General features: G+C 33.0%; 2 protein-coding genes across 2 annotated transcripts; one reads left to right on the top strand and one right to left on the bottom strand.

The window, feature by feature from the left end:
• Positions 1-600: 600 nt before the first annotated feature.
• On the bottom strand, positions 601-16,449 carry LOC124538505 (chromosome-associated kinesin KIF4). The gene is made up of 20 exons (XM_047115586.1): positions 16,294-16,449; positions 15,815-16,215; positions 14,938-15,039; positions 14,380-14,571; positions 13,605-13,764; positions 13,056-13,267; positions 11,708-11,870; positions 9,846-10,374; positions 9,044-9,232; positions 8,454-8,627; positions 7,762-7,965; positions 6,929-7,083; positions 6,243-6,391; positions 4,752-4,996; positions 4,234-4,359; positions 3,924-4,118; positions 3,070-3,303; positions 2,351-2,409; positions 1,440-1,533; positions 601-843 (listed from the first exon to the last, which is right to left on the bottom strand). The coding sequence occupies exons 2-20, from the start codon at positions 16,056-16,058 to the stop codon at positions 835-837; spliced, it is 3,435 nt and encodes a 1,144-aa protein (XP_046971542.1). The 5' UTR covers positions 16,059-16,215; positions 16,294-16,449; the 3' UTR covers positions 601-834.
• A 264-nt stretch (positions 16,450-16,713) lies between these two features.
• On the top strand, positions 16,714-21,340 carry LOC124538360 (putative uncharacterized protein DDB_G0277255). Its single transcript, XM_047115405.1, has 3 exons — positions 16,714-19,248; positions 19,497-19,703; positions 20,290-21,340. The coding sequence occupies exons 1-3, from the start codon at positions 16,927-16,929 to the stop codon at positions 20,368-20,370; spliced, it is 2,610 nt and encodes an 869-aa protein (XP_046971361.1). The 5' UTR covers positions 16,714-16,926; the 3' UTR covers positions 20,371-21,340.
• Positions 21,341-21,731: the final 391 nt, after the last annotated feature.

Genomic DNA, 21,731 nt, shown 5'->3' with positions numbered 1-21,731 from the left:
AAACTAGGTTCTTAAATTTTATTATATTAAAATATATTTTACAAGTAATACAACAAAAGAAAAATAAATCAAGAAGTGGGTAGTTTTGTATATCAACATTCTAAAAAAGTACCTTTATATACTTTTAATTCATTTAAAAGAAACGTTAAATCAGATGAATAATACTTCTGACATAAGACTTAATGACACTGGTACCCTCGGAATGAAAGCCCTAGTTTAGTACGCTATGTGCCTTGACAAATTGTGCATCTCATTTCAAATTCTGAAAAGATGTAAAAATTCACGCTGACTCCCAATTACGTCTTTTTTCCAAAAGTTCAAAACTCGTTGAAATTGTATCGTCGTAACTATCATGTGTATACACCAACAATACGTTTTGGAAATGAAGAAAACACATAACGCGTTCTGAGCCCTTAAACGCGTTCTAAGTCTTTAAAAGACCAGAGTGATAGCAGTTTGTAAATTTATTGCAAAGTTGGGAATTTATTGTGACGAAACACCGACTGCGTTATTGTATGTAAACATTAAATTATATTTTAATGACAAATCATGAAACGCACACTTAAAGAACTCTAAATAAGAAGATAAATAAAACTATAATTAGTTAATAAATATAACTTTATTTAGAGATCTACTCCATTAATTTGAATATATCAACGATAGTAGGTTACACACAATTTGTTCAGATACCATCACTGAAGAGTTCAATTTTAAACCTAATACATTGTACAAATTTATATAATACGAAAGGCACATTATTTCAATCCTTATGAATACAACTTGGATGCAAACGCGAGGTACGATACGCTCCAAGCAACGGGGTCAGGCGATAGTTTAATCAGTCTGGAAAGAGAGAATTATTATTTTTAATCTATATATTTAATAAAATTTGAGGGTCTGTTTATAATATTGAAATAGCACTTTTTACTCAATGCATATACACGATACATATAACAAAATAACATTTTTTGCAATTTTTGTCTGTGTTTCTGTTTCGGCTAATCTTTGGAAGAGCTGGACAGATTTTGAGGAGACTTTCACTGGCAAATAACTGATATAATGAGTAACTTAGGCTACAGTATTTTTTTGTTAAATTCAAACGCGTACAAGGTCGCGGGCACAGCTATTTATTAATATATTTTATTATAGCATGATATTATTAAAACATCATAAATTATAAAAGGTTATCAGGCTTTGGTAACAATGAACACTGAAATTATTTCTTTTATTAATTATTTTAATTGATATATAAAAATAAATTAAAAGTAAAGATCTCCCAACTGGGCCTTAGCTCGTTTCCTTTATCGAGCAGATTTAGGAGGAATTAGACAAGCAGTAGAAAATTTAAAGACTACTTTCCTATATACATCGTAACTTTAAATAAAATTACTAAAACATCAAAAATTATTATTAAACAAGAACACAAAAACAATAGTTACCTTAACTTGGCTATTTTTGACGTCGCCATTTGCCGCATCATGTGGAAAAAAATAACTTTTCTTTTTCTTGACATATGTAGCGTCAAGGTGATCTCTATAAAGATATATTCACACATTAATACATAAAACATTTTACCCAACGAAAACACAGTAAAAAAATCTATTTTTACCAAAACATCTAGAACTTTCTACGATAAAAAATGCAAATCAACTATAGCCATAGTTCTGCAACGCTACAATCTATATCAATAACTAATAAATATTTTCAACTACGAATACTTCAGATTAATGGCGTGATCTATAAAATATGATACAAAGCCTTGCAGAACTATGCACTTACACAGAAAATTTAAATAGTTTCCCTCCTTTTAAAAATGTGCCAAATTCCAGATATGTTCTTATAAAACGTATATTTGTCGTTATGCCTTGAAATGGAAACAAATATTTAATCCATCTGGTCTAGAATTATTGTCTGTATTTTGTGTAATATCAACGCTATATATTTTTAATATCGTAAGAGCATAGTCCGCAAAACCGTATTTCAATCAATTAACCTCTCTCAATAAATATTTGAAGATGGACGATATCACGTTATATTTGGCGACGTCCATTCCATATTGGAACACGGTGCTCGCACAATACGATGACATGGGAGCGACACAAGTGTTGTATAGTAACAGTGCTAACATCCATTTCTGCGTGCGACTGTTGGTTTGGGGCCGTCGCTCGGACAGGGGACGCAATGTACGCGAAAGTTGATTTTTATCAGCTATTACTTTTATTGCATCCTCGGTTAATTTATTCGTTACTTGGTTCAATTCCTGTGACGTTTCAAAACTACACATTTTTGTGTGATTTATTGAACAATTTCAATTAATTCATAATTTTGTATTACATAGAATGTTGTTTACCGTTTGTCAAAGTATGATGACGACGGAGTTGAGTCTAATGAGTATTCCGTGCTTGATGGCTGAAACAATTTAAAGTGAACACATTATATACATAATCGATGGAAAAAAAAAACAAATATCATTATTGGCTACACTGAATTGACTACACCGTACGAAAATCTCTATACATAAGAAAAAGTGAAAGAGAGTAACTAATAAAAGTTTCTTGCTGATTCTTCTTGGTAGAACCTACATACTAGTTCTTAAATGATTATTAACGCTTGTAAACGCTTACTTGAATAAAGTATAGTTTGATTTTCAATTTTTGATAAATAACATCTACATAAAAATAATCAAGGCAAAACTGTTCTTTCCCTTTTTTTTCAATGGAAATTCATTATCTTCTTGCTGTTATTCAGCTTAATTTTCTTATGAAATACTTGGAAATAAAGGAACATAATTAAATATAATTTAAAAATATGCTTATCGTATTCGTCAATACGTTATAGTACAGGAGTGCGTGCGTAAGCAACCCATTAGCCACGGGAGTGGTACAGGGGAGCATGACTCACGTTGTTCTCCTTGCTTATCGTATTCGTCAATACGCTACAGTGCAGGCGTGAGTGCGTAAATACGGCATGAGCCATAGGCTAATTGCATTCGTGCAGATGTTATGATGCAGGCGTGCGTGGGTAAGCAACCCATTAGCCACGGGAGTGGTACAGGGGAGGGGGACTCACGTTGTTCTCCTTGTCGTCGTCGGAGGAGAGGCGGCGGTTCTTGCAGAGCGCGGGCTGGCAGCGGCACGCCGCGCCGCAGCCCAGCTCGGCCTTGACGCAGCCGCACATCTTGGTGGAGCAGCTGCCGCGGCACGTGCAGTGCGGCGCGCCGTCGCTGCCGCGCTTGGCCGCGCGCGCCGCGCTCGCGTCCGCCGCCTCCGCCGAGAAGTTCATCGTCAGCCGCGAGCGCTGCGCCTGCGCACGCGACACAATTAGCCACACGTTAACGCAATCTTGGGCGATACAGTAGAGTTAGAAGCATACAGTCGGAAGAGTAGAGATATTTTTCAGCGATAATTAACTTCATAATTTCATTATTTTTTTTTATGGTATAGGTTGGTGGACGAGCAGATGGGCCACCTGATGGTATGTCACCATCACCCATAGACAATGACGCTGTAAGAAATATTAACTGTTCCTTACATCGTCAATGTGCCATCAACCTTGAGAACTAAGTTGTTACGTCCCTTGTGCCTGCAGTTACAAAGGCTCACTCACCCTTCAAACCGGAACACAACAATACTGAGCACTGTTATTTGGCGGTAGAATAACTGATGAGTGGGTGGTACCTACCCAGACGGGCTTGCACAAAGCCCTACCACCAAGTAAATATTTACTTATTATATATAATTTCATTATACCATTATTAAATCAAATATTAGTTTGAAAATATAAAATTTTTGTTTATCATCTTTCGGTATTCATTTAAATATCAGCTGACAGAATTACTAGTACATTTAAGCCCTTAACTAAATATTGCAAGTAATCCATTTAACAGTAACTAATAAATTATTATTTTTCAACACATTATTTACCTGTATGCGCTTGAAAAGTGGGGTGGCCCTCCAATCGGGATCCTTATCTCTGTCCTCGAATTCATCGTCTTCCTCATCAGTTGGTTCTACATATTCGACCTTCTTCGTAGAATCCCCGTTATTTTCTTTCTTACTCCGCTTCTTGGCCTTTTTACCCGCGCTCCGTAATTCTTCTAGTTCATCTGCTAGTCTTTTCTGTAAATTAATTTAAAATTGAATTCACTGTGTATTTCTCCTTTAAATATGAAACCTTATTTCTTGAGTGTTTGTCAACAATACTAAAGATAATATAATTATTGCATTAACTTACATTCTCCTGCTCAACTTGTTCAAGCCGGTCCTGTTGGTACTGTATTACATTTTGTAAATTTTTGCATGCTTCACTTCTATCACCCCGACCGATAACACCTCTTTGAAGGGCTACCAATGCACTTAGCTGTAACATTAAGTTATTATCATTATGAATGGATTATTAATGGATGTATTATTGAGAAGTTAAAAAAGCAAAATAAAAATTTTATGCTATATATTTGTTGTTTTAATTCAAATCACAACCGATATTCCATTTAAAAAATAGTCTGTCGGGGCATCACCCGCTTTTAAGGAGAGAAAGACAGCTATTAGTTATCCTATGATAGTTTTAATACCCCTTAGAATATGTGATCAAAATTTGATGAAGATCGGGAGAGTACGTAAAATGTTAATGCACCACCGAAACTTACGAAATTAACTTTGATAGTGTACACAATATACTCCAATCAAGTCAAGAAATCATTGTTTATATATTAAAAAGACAATAATTATATATGAAAAATGTTTCACACAAACCTTTTGTTCATTTTGCACCTTGATAGAGGACAGTTGTTGCTCAAATTCAGTCTTGCTGTTCTCAAACTCCACCATTAATCTGTCATAGGATTCCTTGATCTCTTCATATCTCGCCTGATAGCCCTTCTCACTTTGGTTCTGCAGTTCTCGCTTAGCGTCGACAAGCAGTTCGAAGAGACACTTCAACGCGACCTTAGCTTCTAACATCGATTGAATGTTATCCCATTGTGTGCGGGATTTGTTTTCTGCAAATTATTATGTGTTAATTAATTTCTATCTATAGAAACCAGTGATATCCTATTACGTATACAACAACAACAAAAACAACAGCCTGTAAATTCCCACTGCTGGGCTAAAGGCCTCCTCTCCCTTTGAGGAGAAGGTTTGGAACACATTCCACCACGCTGTTCCAATGCGGGTTGGTGGAATACACATGTGGCAGAATTTCTATGAAATTTGTCAAATGCAGGTTTCCTCACGATGTTTTTCTTCACCACTGAGCACGAGATTAATTTATAAAGAAAAATTAAGCAAATGAATCAGCGGTGCTTGCCTGGGTTTGAACCCGCAATCATCGGTTAAGATGCAGGCGTTCTAACCACTAGGCCATCTCGACTCTTTATCCTATTACGTATATATTTTTTTATTTCATTTTGCACATATTTTCCAAATCATTCCGTACTACATGATATTTAATTATAACTTGATAATTAATCTAAAACGCTGACGAATTTTTTCCGTAGTCCTCTTATGTCAACAACAAAATCATTAAATGTTATGTATGTAACAAGGATAATGATTTTAAAAAATACGTACAGGCACAGCTAGATGCATATTAAAGCCAATTATGTATTTAACTTTTCTTTTGCAATAACCTTTATTATTTTTCTCATTACCTTATATTGCATGATTTATGAATCATAAAATGTTAAGATATTAGAGACATTTGTGGACATTATGATGTTTTTTCTATTAAGTAAGTAGTAGTAAAGTAAAGGAACATTTCCTACTGCTGACATAAGGCCTCCTGTTCCATTAAGGAGAGATTCTGGAACATATTCCATCACACTGTTTCAATGCGGGTTGGTGGAATGCACATGTGGCAGAATTTCGATGAAATTAGACACATGCAGGTTTCCTCACGATGTTTTCCTTCACCGCCGAGCACGAGATGAATTATAAACACAAATTAAGCACATATATATAGTGGTGCTTGCCTGGGTTTGAACCCGCAATCGTTTAAGATGCACGCGTTCTAACCACTGGGCCATCTCAACTCACTGTACATTTGTATTTTATTTAACCACAAAAAATCAAATTAAAGATTAGCAATATTATATTATATACACCTTTACACACTTAAGGTTCTAAGGTTTTGTGACATTTACATATTCAATAATTACCAGTCTGACATGAATAATTATGCATTAGAAATCTCGATGAAATCAAATACTCATCATAATTTGAATGAAACACGTTATTATAGCTCACCTTGATCAGCGGTTAAGATCTTCTGTTGTAGGTCAGATATCTGAGCTTTCCGTAGAGCTAGATCATCTTCTAGTTCCGCAATTTTCTTCCTGTTAGTTTGATCATCGGTGCTGTTACGTAGAGTCTCTATTTGCTCTGTGATCCATGCCCTGTTGATGATTAATATTTTACTTAAAACATCTTATGTAATTCGGTTTTGCAGATATGAGAATATAAATATTGGTTTTATTTAAGATTTTTAATTAACATGGTTATTTTTATTATTAAAGTTATTCATTTCGGGATATTTACCATGTTTCCGACAAATGTTTTGTTAACGAGACTGTCTCGTGAACAAGACATTCGTAGATAATGTCGAAATATCGAGCTCCACCGAACAAAAATAACAAACATGGTAAATATTCCGAAATTATTAACTTTAATAATTGGTTTTATTGTTTTAAAACAAACAGTTAAATTGTTATTTATTTCAGGACAGTTGGGCAAATAACCATGATAAACCTATGCTTATTTTTTATCGTAACAAGTATTACCGTCAATGCACCTTCACCCACAAAACCCAAGCTATTATATCCCTTGTGCCTCAAATCACACTAGCTATTTCATTATTCAAACTGACGAACACCTTTATAGGCAATGGTGATACATTTCGTAAATATTTAAACACGTTACTGTAGCATTCATACCTGTACTCCATGAGTTCCTCAAGCGACTTCTCAGCTTCCACGATGCTGAGATGCACCTCCAACTCTTGCTCGATGTACTGCTGGACGGCTCCGGCCTTCACGCTGCCCTTTGCGTTGCGTTTCATAGCTGTTTGCTTCTGACGATCCAACGCTTCCTAGAAAGACGAATACTATTTGACCCCTTCTTACACAATAAAATTAATGTAAAATCAGGTCGTTTATATTTTGACTTTGGAAGTATAGGAGTATAAATGATGACCAAACAAGCAAAGGTGACCGCGCGTATTTATGAATCGTTGTAGCCATCAAACTTAAGACACTGTTTTTATTATCTTACTAGTTAATTTTAGTACGTTTCGCGCCGTAATACTTGATCATAGTCGCATAATTAGTATGTAAGGTGTTAGCATATTTATTTTAATATTACCAGCATAAATAATTCGATTTAAATAGTTGTTACAATTTGCGTTAATTGTCAACATCCGGTTTTGACTAAACTAAATTGTTTTTTTAAATAAATCAAAACCGGATGTTGCTACAGTCGGAGGGGCGTGTAAACATTAATACTAGTAGTAAGCCTAGAAATGGTCATTCTTACTTTAATCGTCGAATTGGAAGGATCGAGCAAAGTAATCAATCTTGTATCAGATTTGATTGTGAACCACTTTAGGAGAGATAAAGTATTGATTGTGAGGAGAATTTTTGTATTATACCAACAAAGGTTGATCTAAGATCTAAGATGGCCACGTCATAGTGGTCGTATAAATATTCCACAACTGTTTCTACAAATAAATAAGGTATTAAAATGGTGTTATTATTTTTAAGTCGCAAACCTTGAGTCTCTTGTTGACTGCGACCGCCTCCTCCATCTTCCTCTTGAGCACGTTCTGCTGCTTGGCGTGCAGCGACTCCATCTTGGCCATGGCGGTGGCTCGCTTGCGGTCCTCGTTGCGCAGGCGCAGCATGGCGCGCTCGTTGTCCAGCTTCCACTTGCGGAACTTCTCGCTCTCCTCGCGCATTTGCCGAATTATTTTCACCTATTAGAATTAAATATGTAAATATACATACATATCAGTTCATATATTTGGTCAGTCGAGATGGCCCAGTGGTTAGAACGCGTGCATCTTAACCGATGATTGCGGGTTCAAACCCAGGCAAGCACCGCTGATTCATGTGCTTAATTTGTCTTCATAATTCATCTCGTGCTCAGCGGTGAAGGAAAACATCGTGAGGAAACCTGCATGTGACAAATTTCATAGAAATTCTGCCACATGTGTATTCCACCAACCCGCATTGGAACAGCGTGGTGGAATATGTTGAAAAACCTTCTCCTCAAAGGGAGAGGAGGCCTTTAGCCCAGCAGTGGGATTTTACAGGCTGTTGTTGTTGTTGTATATTTGATCACTCAAGCTCCTAGTACCTTTTATCGAACTAAGATAAAATAGTCGTCATTCGATCTTGGTCAAAATTATCAAATTTACGAATCACGCACGATTTTATTAGCACTAAAATGTTACTACAATACCTTAGTAGCTTTCATGGCCTGAAGTTCAGCGTTAAGTGAAGCTATCTTAGCCTCGTTCTTTTCCTTCATCTTGATGATATTGGCCTGCTGCTGACATTTCTTCTTCAAGTCGGTTATTTCAGATTCCAAGGTCGATACCTTTGTGCGACGTTCTTCGTGTGATGGGTCTTTAGTCTAAAAAATTATGTATAAAAATTAGAAAAATATAATTATTTCAATTCAATCTTAACATAACATAGTTTTAGTAAGGAAGATTTTACATTTTAAGTTATAATCGTACTAACATAGTAAAATATAAAAGAAAGTAATTGTTGTCTTTTGTTAACAGTCAACTGAATATTATTTCTTACACTTTGGAATTGAAACTGATATTTTTATATTATTCAGAGTTATTTAAATTAAAGGGAAAAAATACGAGGATCGTGTTGTACGACGTAAAAGAACGGTCGAATAGATCATTAAACATTATATTTTTATAAAAGATAGCATAGAATATTTACAACAAACAAAGTACAAATTTCGGATAAAGAGACAGTATACCATAATTGTAATTTTAGTATGGGTTATGTTTAATGGTTTTGGACACATACCTTAGTCTGTTTCAATTGTTGCAAGAGTTCATCTCTCTCTTTCTCCAACTTAGATATCTTATCCTCATTCTCGCGCAGATTGTTGTGACTGTCCAGCATCTCCTTGTTGTTGGCCAGGATAGCTTGGACGACGGACGCCTTGATAGCCATTGCACGATTCAATTCTTGCAATTCTTGGTTAAGTGCCACCTATAAAATTGTAAAGAATGTATTAAAAATTCATCAGTTATTTATCTTGGTAAAACTAAGCTCACCTTGTAGTTAGCCAATTTGTAAAAATAATTAGGTGGTTTTTCCATCATAAACAAAATCCGCAATATTGTATTCGAAAGTGCCTACACACTACATGCCTCGTAAAGCTTTACGACACATTTTAACGTCTTTTCGGATTTGACACAGTTAATATTTTGAATGAGCGGGAATGGAGTGTACTTGAGTACATCTCAGGCACTAACTTGCCCGATTACGTAGGAGACAACATCACATACATTACTCTGATCCCAATGTAAGTAGCTATAGCACTTGTGTTATGGAAATCAGAAGTAACGACGGTACCACAAACACCCAGACCCAAGACAAGATAGAAATCTAATGGTAACCTACATCGACTCCGGCCGGGAATCGAACCCGGGACCTCAGAGTGGCGTACCCACGAAAACCGGTGCATACACCACTCGACCATGGAGGTCATCAAACGTATTTTCTTTGAGAATAGACATTGTGGCTAAATTATCATTATACTAACTATAACTACTATTTGTGTTTACCTAAAGATATAATACTTAATATATGTGTTAAGTACCTGTCCCATTGCCCTTTTTTCTTCCTCCATGACAGCCTGATCTTCATTCAATATGATTTCTTCGTCCACCTTCTCACCATCCACGTCCTCTTTGACAAACGACAATTTAATCTCATGGTCTATCAATTCTTCATTCGTCTTCAAGTTCACTGATTGTAAGTCCTCTAATTTAGTTTTAATTTCTTTTAGATAATCAACCACCGTTGATTTGTGTCCATTGTCATCTTGAGAGAAGTCTGTTGTGTTTATATTGTCTATTGTTTGATTACATTGTTCCGTCAATTCATTCAATTTACGTTCTATTTTCTCCTTAGCCGCTTCTGCCAGAAGTGCTTTTTCGCATAAATTCGTGTTTTCTACCAACATGTTGCTTAAGTGTTCTGTGACTTGTTTGTGTTTCTTGAGCAGTTCTGCGTATCTTGCCTTCTCTCTATCTAGCTGTTCTTGTAGTTGCTCATTGTTTTGTTCACTAATTGTAGGAAGCTTTCCAACTAATTGAAGTCGAAGTTCATTCACTAAGTTGTTTAACCTGTCAGAATAAATAAGTTGTAAAGAAAACATTTATTCATACAGAATATCGGATTCTGCATAAACATCTATTAGACATCACTAATACTGATAGCCATTTTTTTATAATCATATTATAATGTCTAATAAAACATGCAAAAATAATGTATAATAATAATTGTTACTAAGATTTACGATACATACAGAGCTGAGTATACTTGTCTCTTTTATTATACAACTAGCTACCCGCCCCGGCTTCGCACGGGTCCAATAATGATTCTAAATATACTACTCTCTAAAAAAATATGTTGAATACGCAATTATTTTTATGTGCATATTTATTTGTTTTAAAATAGTGTATTGTTTGAAGTCGGTTTTTCTTTTTGTTAAAATTTTTATTTTACTATGCAGTGATAATAAATACATACAATGTACAGTTTTCACTCATTAGGAAAATACAAACCGCTATGACCCTGCGTTTTGGAACTGTAATATCTCCGAAAATATTGATTTAAATTACATGCTTTAAAGGGCCGTACTAATTTAATTGAATGCACAATTTATTTAAGGTGCCTAATTCGAAAATAAGCCATTATTTCTCATAAAAATAAAAGATAAAATAATGTTTATTGTGGGTTATCCAATGATTTTGTAGTAAACAGATATGTTATTAATGCGCAAAAAGTGAAGACTAGAAAACGTCCTAATTGGGACGTTTGCCTTTAGTAGTTTAACGTAGTAATACGTTATAATACATCATCATTACGTAGTAATATGTTTTGCGTAATTAAAACATCTAGTTATCCCTTTTACTTATTGTTTTTATCAAGCTATCTTTTTTACTTTTAACGAAATGTAAAAATAAACTAAAATAAACGGTCCCCGGCGCGGCACACTTTTTTCTATTGTTTAGTATGGAGATTTAAGAGATAGACATATACCATCGCAGACTTTTTTGTAGACATTTATGTGATGTACAATTCTGTAGTACATTATTTTGATCTATCTAGTAGGGCTCAGCCAGCAATTTACAATGTAAGCAAAAAAATTAAAAAAATACGACATAACATTAGAAACTTCAAAAATTATCATTGTTATTTAACTATAATGTATTATATATATCTATGTATCTATATATCTATATATCTATGTAAAAAACCGCAACAAAATCCGTTGCGTAGTTTTAAAGATTTAAGCATACACAGGGACATAGGGACAGAAAGCGACTTTGTTTTATACTATGTAAAGATGATATGAATACATGCGTTTTGCTCAATTTTGTTAGAGTATAAAAATGCATAATTGATGTAAGTAATTGTATGTAACATTTTAAATATGCTTCGTAGGTAGTTTACCTGACGATCTCGGCGGCTTTTGCGTCCTGGTTGATGATGGGCTTGTTGCGGATGCGGCGCGCGCGGTCGGCGTAGCGCAGCGTCGACACCGTCTCGTCCAGGTTGTAGTCGGCCGGGCTCACGCACGCCACCATCAGCGTCAGAGAGTTACCACCCAGGCTGTCTGTTCAAATGTAAACATTTATCAAGCCCACAATACACTTATAGTACGACACAAATTAGATGTAGCATCGGAAAATGCAATAGAATTAAAATAAAACCGATTACTGCCGATTTACACAACCAATAGAAATAGCTCCCTATCGCGCCATTCGAGGCTATTCGTCGCTATAGATTCACGCGTCAGAGAAAGCAAATGCATGTAAATCGACGCGTCAAATTGACGAATATATTAGATCATATGATATTACTAGTTATTACGTTTTTGTAAAGATTATATTCACATGAGAAAGAAAATTTTGATAATTTGGGATAGCATACTTAATTCGGATGTGATCGCTTTTACGAATTTTGCCGATGCGACATCTAAGTTGTGTCGTGCTATAAATATTTATCAAACCTACTTATGTAGGTACTTATAGCACGACACAACTTAGATGTGGCATCGGCAAAATTCGTAAAACCGATCACATCCGAATTGAGTACGCTATCCCAAATTATCAATTTTTATTTCTCATGCGAATATGATCTTTGCACAAACGTAATAACTAGTAATATCATATGATCTAATATATTCGTCAATTTGACGCGTCGATTAACATGCACTTGCTTTTTCTGACGCGTGAATCTATAGCGACGAATAGCGTTGAATGGCGCGATAGGGAGCTATTTCTATTTTGTGTAAATCGGCAGTAATCGGTTTTATTTTCATTCCATTGCATTTTCCGATGCTACATCTAATTTGTGTCGTACTATACATTTCTTTTACTTATTATTATTATCTTTTGTTATTTTTTAATTACTAAACTTAAACATATAAGATTTTAAATTAACATGGTTATTTTTATTATTAAAGTTATTCATTTCGGGATATTTACCATGTTTTTTATTTTTGTTCGGTGGAGCTCGTTATTTCGACATTATCTACGAATGTCTGTTCTCGTGAACAAAACGAATAACTTTAATAAACTTAAACATATTGTCCTTTTATCAAGCTTTTGTAAACGAACATTAAAGTTTTATGTCACTCACTGAGCTTACAGGCTTATATTCATTAATACAAAATATTAATTAGTATCATTTGCAAAAAGAGCATCAATCAATATATTTGCATTTATTTATTCCGTAGATATAGGAGAAATATTAACCTAGGTTTTGTAACTAAATTAGTTAACTGCTAAAACCTCACCTTGTAATAATCTCGTGAGTTTGCTATCTCTATAACTAATAAAGCTTCTGTTGGTGCCATCCCCAAGAGCGGATATAACATTTCCCAGTGCAAGTAACCCTTGGTTGATCTTGACACCTTCTTTCAAGCGCTCACCACTTGCTTTTGTCTTCTTAATTCGTTCTGAACCGGCAAGATCCACAAGATGAAACTTTGAAGTAGTGGCTATGTTTCTGAAATAAGGATATTGGTAAGAATATGTTTTTGTTTCAATTAATATTTACGAAAAGCCATTACAGTGTGTAAGTTGCCAATATTTTTAAGAGCTCAGCTTACTTTATTCACAGCATAAATACAATTAATTAATAGGACAAATTTGACGACGAATTTTTTAACGAATTTACGTTTAATTATTTATTTTTTTTTATTTTATTTTTCATCTTATAATTATGTTTAATTTCTTCTTTTACTTGTTCTGTATAGTAAACTATCTTAACTCACAGGATTCGTGCGAGACAAATTTATAAAATTATACATTAAAAGACTAAGGCTCTCAAATAACAAACATACTTATCGCTTCTGCTCTCTTTAGCGATGACGATTGTAAAGACGGCATGACTCCTACTGGACGCCTGGTTCATGGCGGTGGAGCCGGTGACACGGCCCGCCGACCCGCGCTCCAACACCGTCATCGTCTCCATTGTTGACGACACGGGAAGCTCAGTGATACCTAAAAATAAAGAAAATTCATAATGTATACTAATAGGCTATTTGACTAATTGTGAATTTTTGTAATCAGTGTATATTATGAGTTCAAAAATAGTTATTTACCAACGACAGTTGAAAATAATACTTAATTAATTCAAAAATCCGTAAGTAAAAATGCATTTTTTCAAACGTTTGTCACATGACACAAAACGCGCCTGATTGGCCGGGCTTATGATGAAGTCACTTTCTTGTAAACTTTGCTTTTTCTACTATATGCACCTCAGATAAAAATACAGGAAAGTGACGTCACCGATCCCATTGCAGCGCCATATTGTCCAAGTAGCGTTTTTGCGCGCTTTTTAAATATGGAATTTTTAATAGGATATTTTTCGGCAAATATGTACTAGAAATAAAAAACACAACTTTTGGGTACCTTAACTTCTACTAAATAATATAAAATGGATTTTAAAAACCAGTCAAATAGCCTATTGTAATAAATTCTTAGGGAATACTTCTGATATGTTATTTATAGAATAAAGCTGATGGATTCTGTAAGTCAGTACCACACTCATTTCCTATACTTGTAAGTTAGATATACTAAATAACTATAACAATTTTATTTATAACAACAAAATACCTGGTAAAATAACTCCTTTGTTGATATCCTCTCTTATTTCTATAATACTATGACCCCTCTCTTTCCCAGATAGCAAGTCATAACATTGTTCCTGATAGAGCTCCATGAAGGAAACATTCACTTTAAATATGAACTTATCTTCATGCGCCTCTATAAAGTCAAATATATCAGCCACAGCTTGAGGGATTACACCTAGAAAACAAAAATTTAATATAATTTGATATTCTCCTACATATTTAATAGGTATTTTGTTCTGCATTATTAGATAAACAGATGTAAATAACATTTTTCATTTAGAATCATAAATGAAATGACCCAACATGAAATATATGAAAAGGCTACTGGTGTACTATCAGGCTACTACAATTCAAATCATTGGGTAGACATATGCAGGTCACATTTGGTTTTCTGCACTACAAAGAATTAGATAAATAATTATAAAAACAAATTACTACTTGTCATTACCATGTCTTGGATCATTTGTGCTTTAAAATTATAGTGAATTTCAAAAAAAAATATATTATCGAAAAAGGAGTAACATAATATAAATAATAATACCTAGTCTAGTAAAGTCACCATCAGATCCAGAATAATTTGTACCCATTGTGTATGTTTTACCAGAACCAGTCTGCCCATAGGCCAGTATTGTTACATTATAACCTGAAAACAATGAAAATTATTTAAAATATATCAATATTATAAAAGTGAAAGAAACTTTTTGTCTGTCTGTTACATAAAACCATAAATGTGATCAAATTTAATTTGAAGCAAGCTTTAATCTCAAGAAAAGACAAAAGGCAATAACATACAGATCAACCCCTAAAAGGAGAATGTAGTTTAAATTGGGAAGTAAATTTAATTATTATTTTTTCTTTTTTTTAACCCAGGTGAAATCAGGGTGGGTATCTAACTGCCATTATGATGCAAAGTATTATAAAAATGTTTAAATAAATATGTTTGTGTTGCTTTTAAAATTACCATACAATATTTCATATTACTAGTATTCATATTAACAAAAGAAAAACTAAATGACATGATGAATAAAGACAAAACAAAACTTTCACCGAATATGCCTACAAATATAAAGTCATATTCTTCTATGTACTTGGCGAGAATATAAAGATATATTATATATATTTCCATATTGTGATGTGCTGGTTTCAGTTTGAGACAGCCCTTTTTTATAGGAAATAAAATATAGTCTCTGACAAAATTGAAATAAATAACACAATAGTACACATTTATTTTTAATAACTATTTACTACACATTTCCATAATTACCAAAATACTCATTAAAGTACAACTTTATTATAATTTAAGGAGTATAGTTGTGACACATTTCATTTCTCAGGATAATGTACATACAAGAATGTAATGTTGCTGTTCTTGTGTTTAAAAAAATGTGTAAAAAAAATCGTATATTTAAAAGGCATACCTTGAAACAGCTTCCCGATAAGGCCTTTAACTGCAGTATCATAAAATTCCTGTTGCGTGATATGTTGAGGGAACACATAGTTGTATGTGAAAGCTAGATCTTTGATCTGCACCTGTTGTTCTCCAGGTACTACGTCAATGCATTCGTCACAACCCCTTTCAGTTTCTGTTCGCATTAAAGGCCTAATTCTTAGCGCAACTTGCACCGTATCAATGGTACCTTTATTGGTCTCCCCGTCAACCATTTTGGATAAATTTTAAAGTCCCTCAGCTTGGTTAAAAAAGGCTATTGTTTCACAGCCTCATATATTATTCATATCCTTATCATAACCATTAGGGAAACTGACAAGATTTTTGTTTAGCCACTAGTTTTTTTCTTTCTGGCCAGAGTGAAAACGTTTGCTGCAAAAAGGATTGTATTCATTTTCTGACGTATTAACTTCAAAAAGGTATTTTTTAAATGAAACAACTAATACTCACCATTAGTGACTGAGAATAACAAATTTATTGTTTGTGCTCAATATTAAAAAACCTTAGAACTAAATTAATTTATATTTTATAAATTTATAATTAACGCAACAGAAAAAATATAGCATCACGATCACAACATAATACCAAAACTTTCAAATTACAACGGATAGCGGTTGGGCTAACCAACGACATATTCAAATTTTGTGTTGCCATTGGTTATTTATAATTTAAATTTATAAAAATCGATCTACATGTCAATCTCATATTGGATTATTAATAAACGCATAAAATATTCAATTCAATAAATAGTAGTTTGCATTTATTTTAAGTAAAATAAAGTACGTGTAAAATATTCTTATATTAATATTTTTTATTCTAACCAAAAAGTAAGAACCCAGGCACGACATAATTTTTTATTTGTCAAAAATTTATGACATCGTTTTTGTTGTCAAACCATGAAAAAACGAGCGAAAATTGTAAAGAAGCTTACGAGTATTTATTTTTAGGATTTCTTTTCTTACTAGAAGTGTTATTGAGAGAAACATAACTTTAATATTGTAGTTGTTCATGTGATTGACTTTTATATTTATTTATTTGAGTGATGTTTTATGTTCAGACTTAATATACGTGAAAAACTTCGTCATGCCACCCAAGACTCGAACAACTAAAGCTGGAAAAGCTTCAAAGGAGAATACATGCGTATTTAATACCAAAAGGGTGCGAAAATCGGATAAAGTGATAAAACCGCCTCGAAGGGCTTTAGCTGATAAAACGAACTCGACATCTGACGACAATGCTTCAATACTCATTACCGATAAACAGCCTGAAAGTGCAAAAGTAACTTCAATTAAAAGATCACAAACTAAAACTGAACTTAATTCTGAAAGACCACGTCGAGAGAGACGGCTACCAAAACGTTTTAAGGAAAATAATATATTGAGCAATGTATCAACTAATGATATTTCTCAATCTAATCAAGGTCCCTCAGAATTAAGCAAAACTTCCCCAATTAGAAAGGCACCAAATAAAGTCAAGAAGGTACCAGTTGTTGTATTATCTCCATTGAAAACACCGGTCAGGGTACTTGATTCAAGTTTAATTAAAAATCGCCCAAAAAGAATTTGTAGACTTCCCAGTAAATTTGATGATCATTCCATTAGTCCGAACAAGTTTATACCCGTCCAGCCTATTAATGCCAGTACCCCTTTAGCTAATAAATCAAAGCAAGTTTCTAAAGTATCAGTTAAGAAGACCACAAGTGTTAAGAATACACCATCACCACTGAATCTAACAAATGAAACACAAAAGCAGAAGACTTTAAAAGATTTTTTTAATAAAAAACCAACAGCAGACACTAACAACAATGCAAAGAATACAAAGCAAAACAAACAAAAAACTCAACTGTCTCCAAAAAGGTCACCTATCCTATCAAAGACAATACAGACCAGTCAAAACACTGGTAGAAATAACTCATTAAGAGTTTTAGGTGATAATAAAAAATCACTCAAAAGAGATTCTAGCAAACTTGATATTTACGAATTTACATATGATCCACAAGAGGAACCACCTCCAGCTAAGAAGAAAAAGAAAAAAGCTGTCGCCAAGAAGCCAACAAAACCTAAAATTACCATTAAAAGCAATTATGACAAGAATTTAGCAAAAGCCCTTGCTACTTTAAAAAGTAATGTTTCCTCTAAAGCCTGCACTGTAACATCTGTTGAACAATTAAGTTCAACAAAACCTTTCAATCATAACTATCAAACAGTAATCACTAATACAGAGCCTCAAACGAATGGAGGGCCTGAGGAGAGTATTGTTAATGAGAGAAACTATAATTCAGTTAGAGTAGAGGATATAGCTATGGATATGCAACCTGAAGATGACTATAATCTTGATTACTCACCTGTTAACTCACCTGCACAAGAAACACCGGCAGAGACTATCAATAAAAATCAAAGTGTCAATGTACCCAATGTCAATGACCCCCTTAATTTACAAGATGATATCAGTTTCTTCGATGAACAACCCGCTGCAAGCAGTAGTATGAATGTATCAATAAGACATCCATTAGCTAGCCCATGGAGAGTGGAATTTGGTAATTTGCCCATTAAATGGCAGGTAAACACTTATGTCAAGCCCAATATGACACCAGCTGTGGAAAGCTCGTTTATAAACTTCAATGATTCAAAAAAGAAATATGTCTACACAGATATGGTGGCAGAAGCGAATCAATCACTGCCTGAAATTGTTCCAAGTACTCCAAACTTGAAACAAACTAGCATTATGTCTTTTATAAAAGAAGTTGTAGAAAAGAGTGCAAATAAAAAGAGAAAGTGCAAATCAACACCAGTGAAAGCAAATTCCTTGTTCGAAGATGTCACAAATACGTCCATTGCTACACCTAATCAAAAGAAACAACCTGTTGTAAATGCTCTCGAATTACCAAAATCAAATAGCCTAACTCCCAATAAGGAGGTTTCACTTGCCAAGAGTAATAACTCCAGTAGTACATCTAATGAAACAGGGAGTTCTAATGTTCAAGACAATGACGAAAATGCTGCAACTCCAAAAGATAAGAAAAAGAAGTCAGATAAAAATCTAACATACTTTGGTTTCAATGAAAGTGAAGATCAAGAGAATATTTCCCCTAAAAAGAAAAATAAAGCTAGGTCTCTGAGATCACGAACAAGGGGTATTTTACAAGAACTAAATACTCAAAAGGGTCCTATGAGGGCAATAATACCAGTTGCTGCAAAATCTAAGCCAATACAAAGTTCTGATGCTGTTAACAAAATGTTTGATACAATGAAGTCGGCAACAGAACCACCAGTTTTTCCAGAAGTGGCTGTTGATAATGTTGAAAGCACTAACGTTGTGGAGCCTGTTTTGCCTGATAATTTGGAAAATGAAGACTCGGAATCAGTACATTTGTTTGAAGATATAGAATTTATACATCACCAGAAGGTAACAAAACATCTTTACTTACAGTATATTTAAGCATTTTTGCAAAAGAAAAACATAATGCCTGACAGAGTTTACAAAGTTTTATTTAGAACTAAATATGCTACACCTAAGTAGTGCATATGTTTTTTTAATAATTACTGCATTATAAAATGTGTCTTATTTTTATATTTATACTTTAACACTTTATTCAAATTCAAAATATGTAATGTGTACATTTTAATGATGATTTATGTTAACAATGATTTCAGGCTAATCGCAAAAGTTATGGTAAATCCAAAAAGGTTGCATTTAACAAATCATCTACAATGGATAACAACAGTGATCCCTTATCTGATGTTGACCAAGCTTCAAGTGATGAAAATTTGGATGACCTATCATTTAGGTTACCATCTATGAAACCTAAGAAGGTTATTAAAAAGAAGAAAACGAATAAACAGAAATTGTCTAAGAAAGAGGTAATATGTTTTGCTATTATATGTTGCAATCACACATGTATAGCATTTGACCTCATTTGATAAAGCTAATCATATATTTTTTTTTAATATATTTTTGTTTTGATTTATTTTTACATCAGCCAAAGAGAATATAAAAAATACTCAGTCTAACTCAATTTTACAAGACACATCACTCAAATAACTACATACAAAACCACATTTGTTTGTCTGTGTCTGTCTGACTGCCTAAATGTGACAAATTCAAAAGCTACCTAATGAATTTTTATAGGATTTTCTTATAAAGGTTAAGGTGTTTAACTTTATGTAAAATAAATGTGATTGTAATGTTTAAGGCTATGAAAGGAAATACTATGTATTAAATTTCAATAACTGCAGATCCAAGATATATTTTTAATACATATTGTGCAATGTGATAGTACATGGTCAGACTACTTCTAAATAGTAAAACATTACTAAGATAATTTTGAAATGTATTTTTTTCATATTAAAATCATATTGTATCTACTGTTGGTTGTCCAAATGAAAATAAAACAAAATAAAATTATATATAAATGATGTTCTAATTCTATGATTTTAACAATTTCAGGAAAAAGAAGTTGAAGCCTGGGCAGCTGGTTTCAACTCAATGTGTGAAGACATTGATGAGTTTGATTTGGTAGTTGAATAAGGATTTTCATTTGAAATTATTATTAAGATTATGTTTGATAATTTTATTATTTGCGTTAAATATTTTGTTCATTTCACAGTGAAAGTGCAATAATGGCACAAGATTAGTTTTAAATACGTATTCCACTTAAATTGAACATTGAGTCATATACTGATGGTGTTTTTTTTTAAATATATATTAATAATTTTGGAAGAAATGAGCATTTTTTAGTCTGTGTCTTCCTGTTTGAACTTTGTCACTTTTGGATTATCCAGTGTAGACTGAATTGGATTCCTGGCTAAAAATATATTATATGATGGAATATTAGAGTATTTTAAATGATAATTTTAAAAAAATCACCATGTATATGATGTATAGTGCAAATGCTTAATAAGTAATAAAACCACAGATATCAATTAATAGTGCCTTAAAATATTGATAAATTTTTGTTATCATTTAATCAAGTGAACCAACTAATGCAATTATGAAAAAAATAATTTAAATAATTAAAAAAAAAATGTCCAAAATTCTAATACATATTTACATAAAACACGCTTGTTAAGCATATTAAAAATATATATCAAACATTTTGCTTACATTCGAAATTCAAAATAATATGTGCCATTAAGTGAAATAAAAAATATGTTGCCATTTTTTAATTTAATTTATTGAACAAAATCGTGACAACGGGTCTTAAACTAAAATATTTTTTGTCAATACTTAATTTAATCATAATTATGAATATTATATATATTTTTTAATTTAAACAATATTTAGGACGCGGGAAAAACGTCTCAATATCTCAATTATTTAAAGAAATCTCTTAAACAACATGACATATATTATTAAAATTAACACTGTCTCATTTTCATTTAAATATAAGAAAGATATGATTTATTTTTAATTGGTGTGTGCTTTTTGCATATAATGTTAAGACTAATTACATATGATGTAAGTTTACAATTACAAATAAAACATTAATCTATGTATATTTTTGTTTTTATTTTTCATTACCCAGTTACGTTAGCTACAGTCGAAAGGTCGAAAAAAACCAAAAACTAATTTAAACTTATTTAATTAAAAGAAATTACAATAAAACTTATTTCCTAATTAACATGTCTAACCTACTCGATGTAAGTAATTAGAATGAATAATTAAATTATAAAATCACATTTGCAATGTTACACTTAGTTTGGTTCTCACGACGAAGGAATCGCTACATCATCAGTCCTCTTGATGTATGTGTACGTAACTACCCTCTAAATCTACTTATATTTAATTGTTGCATCCTTATAACCTACTATAACGAATTGCATCAAACTATTCATTTGTATAGTGATAGTCAAATTTAAGTAGGTATAATTAATTTATGAAATAAAATT

This window comes from Vanessa cardui, chromosome 20 (assembly GCF_905220365.1).
Source record: "Vanessa cardui chromosome 20, ilVanCard2.1, whole genome shotgun sequence".
NCBI lineage: Eukaryota > Metazoa > Arthropoda > Insecta > Lepidoptera > Nymphalidae > Vanessa > Vanessa cardui.
This window is presented reverse-complemented; position numbering and strand designations above follow the sequence as displayed.

Bases quoted from the DNA above. Each gene is read 5' to 3' on its own strand.
- LOC124538505 (XM_047115586.1), bottom strand. From the start codon at position 16,058: ATGGTTGACGGGGAGACCAATAAAGGTACCATTGATACGGTGCAAGTT. The intron at 8,628-9,043 runs GTATGTGTCCAA...ATAATTTTTTAG, and splicing joins AACAATTGAAACAGACTAAG to ACTAAAGACCCATCACACGA. The intron at 1,534-2,350 runs GTAAACAACATT...ATATCTTTATAG, and splicing joins TCATCATACTTTGACAAACG to AGATCACCTTGACGCTACAT.
- LOC124538360 (XM_047115405.1), top strand. From the start codon at position 16,927: ATGCCACCCAAGACTCGAACAACTAAAGCTGGAAAAGCTTCAAAGGAG. The intron at 19,249-19,496 runs GTAACAAAACAT...CAATGATTTCAG, and splicing joins AATTTATACATCACCAGAAG to GCTAATCGCAAAAGTTATGG. The intron at 19,704-20,289 runs GTAATATGTTTT...TAACAATTTCAG, and splicing joins AGAAATTGTCTAAGAAAGAG to GAAAAAGAAGTTGAAGCCTG.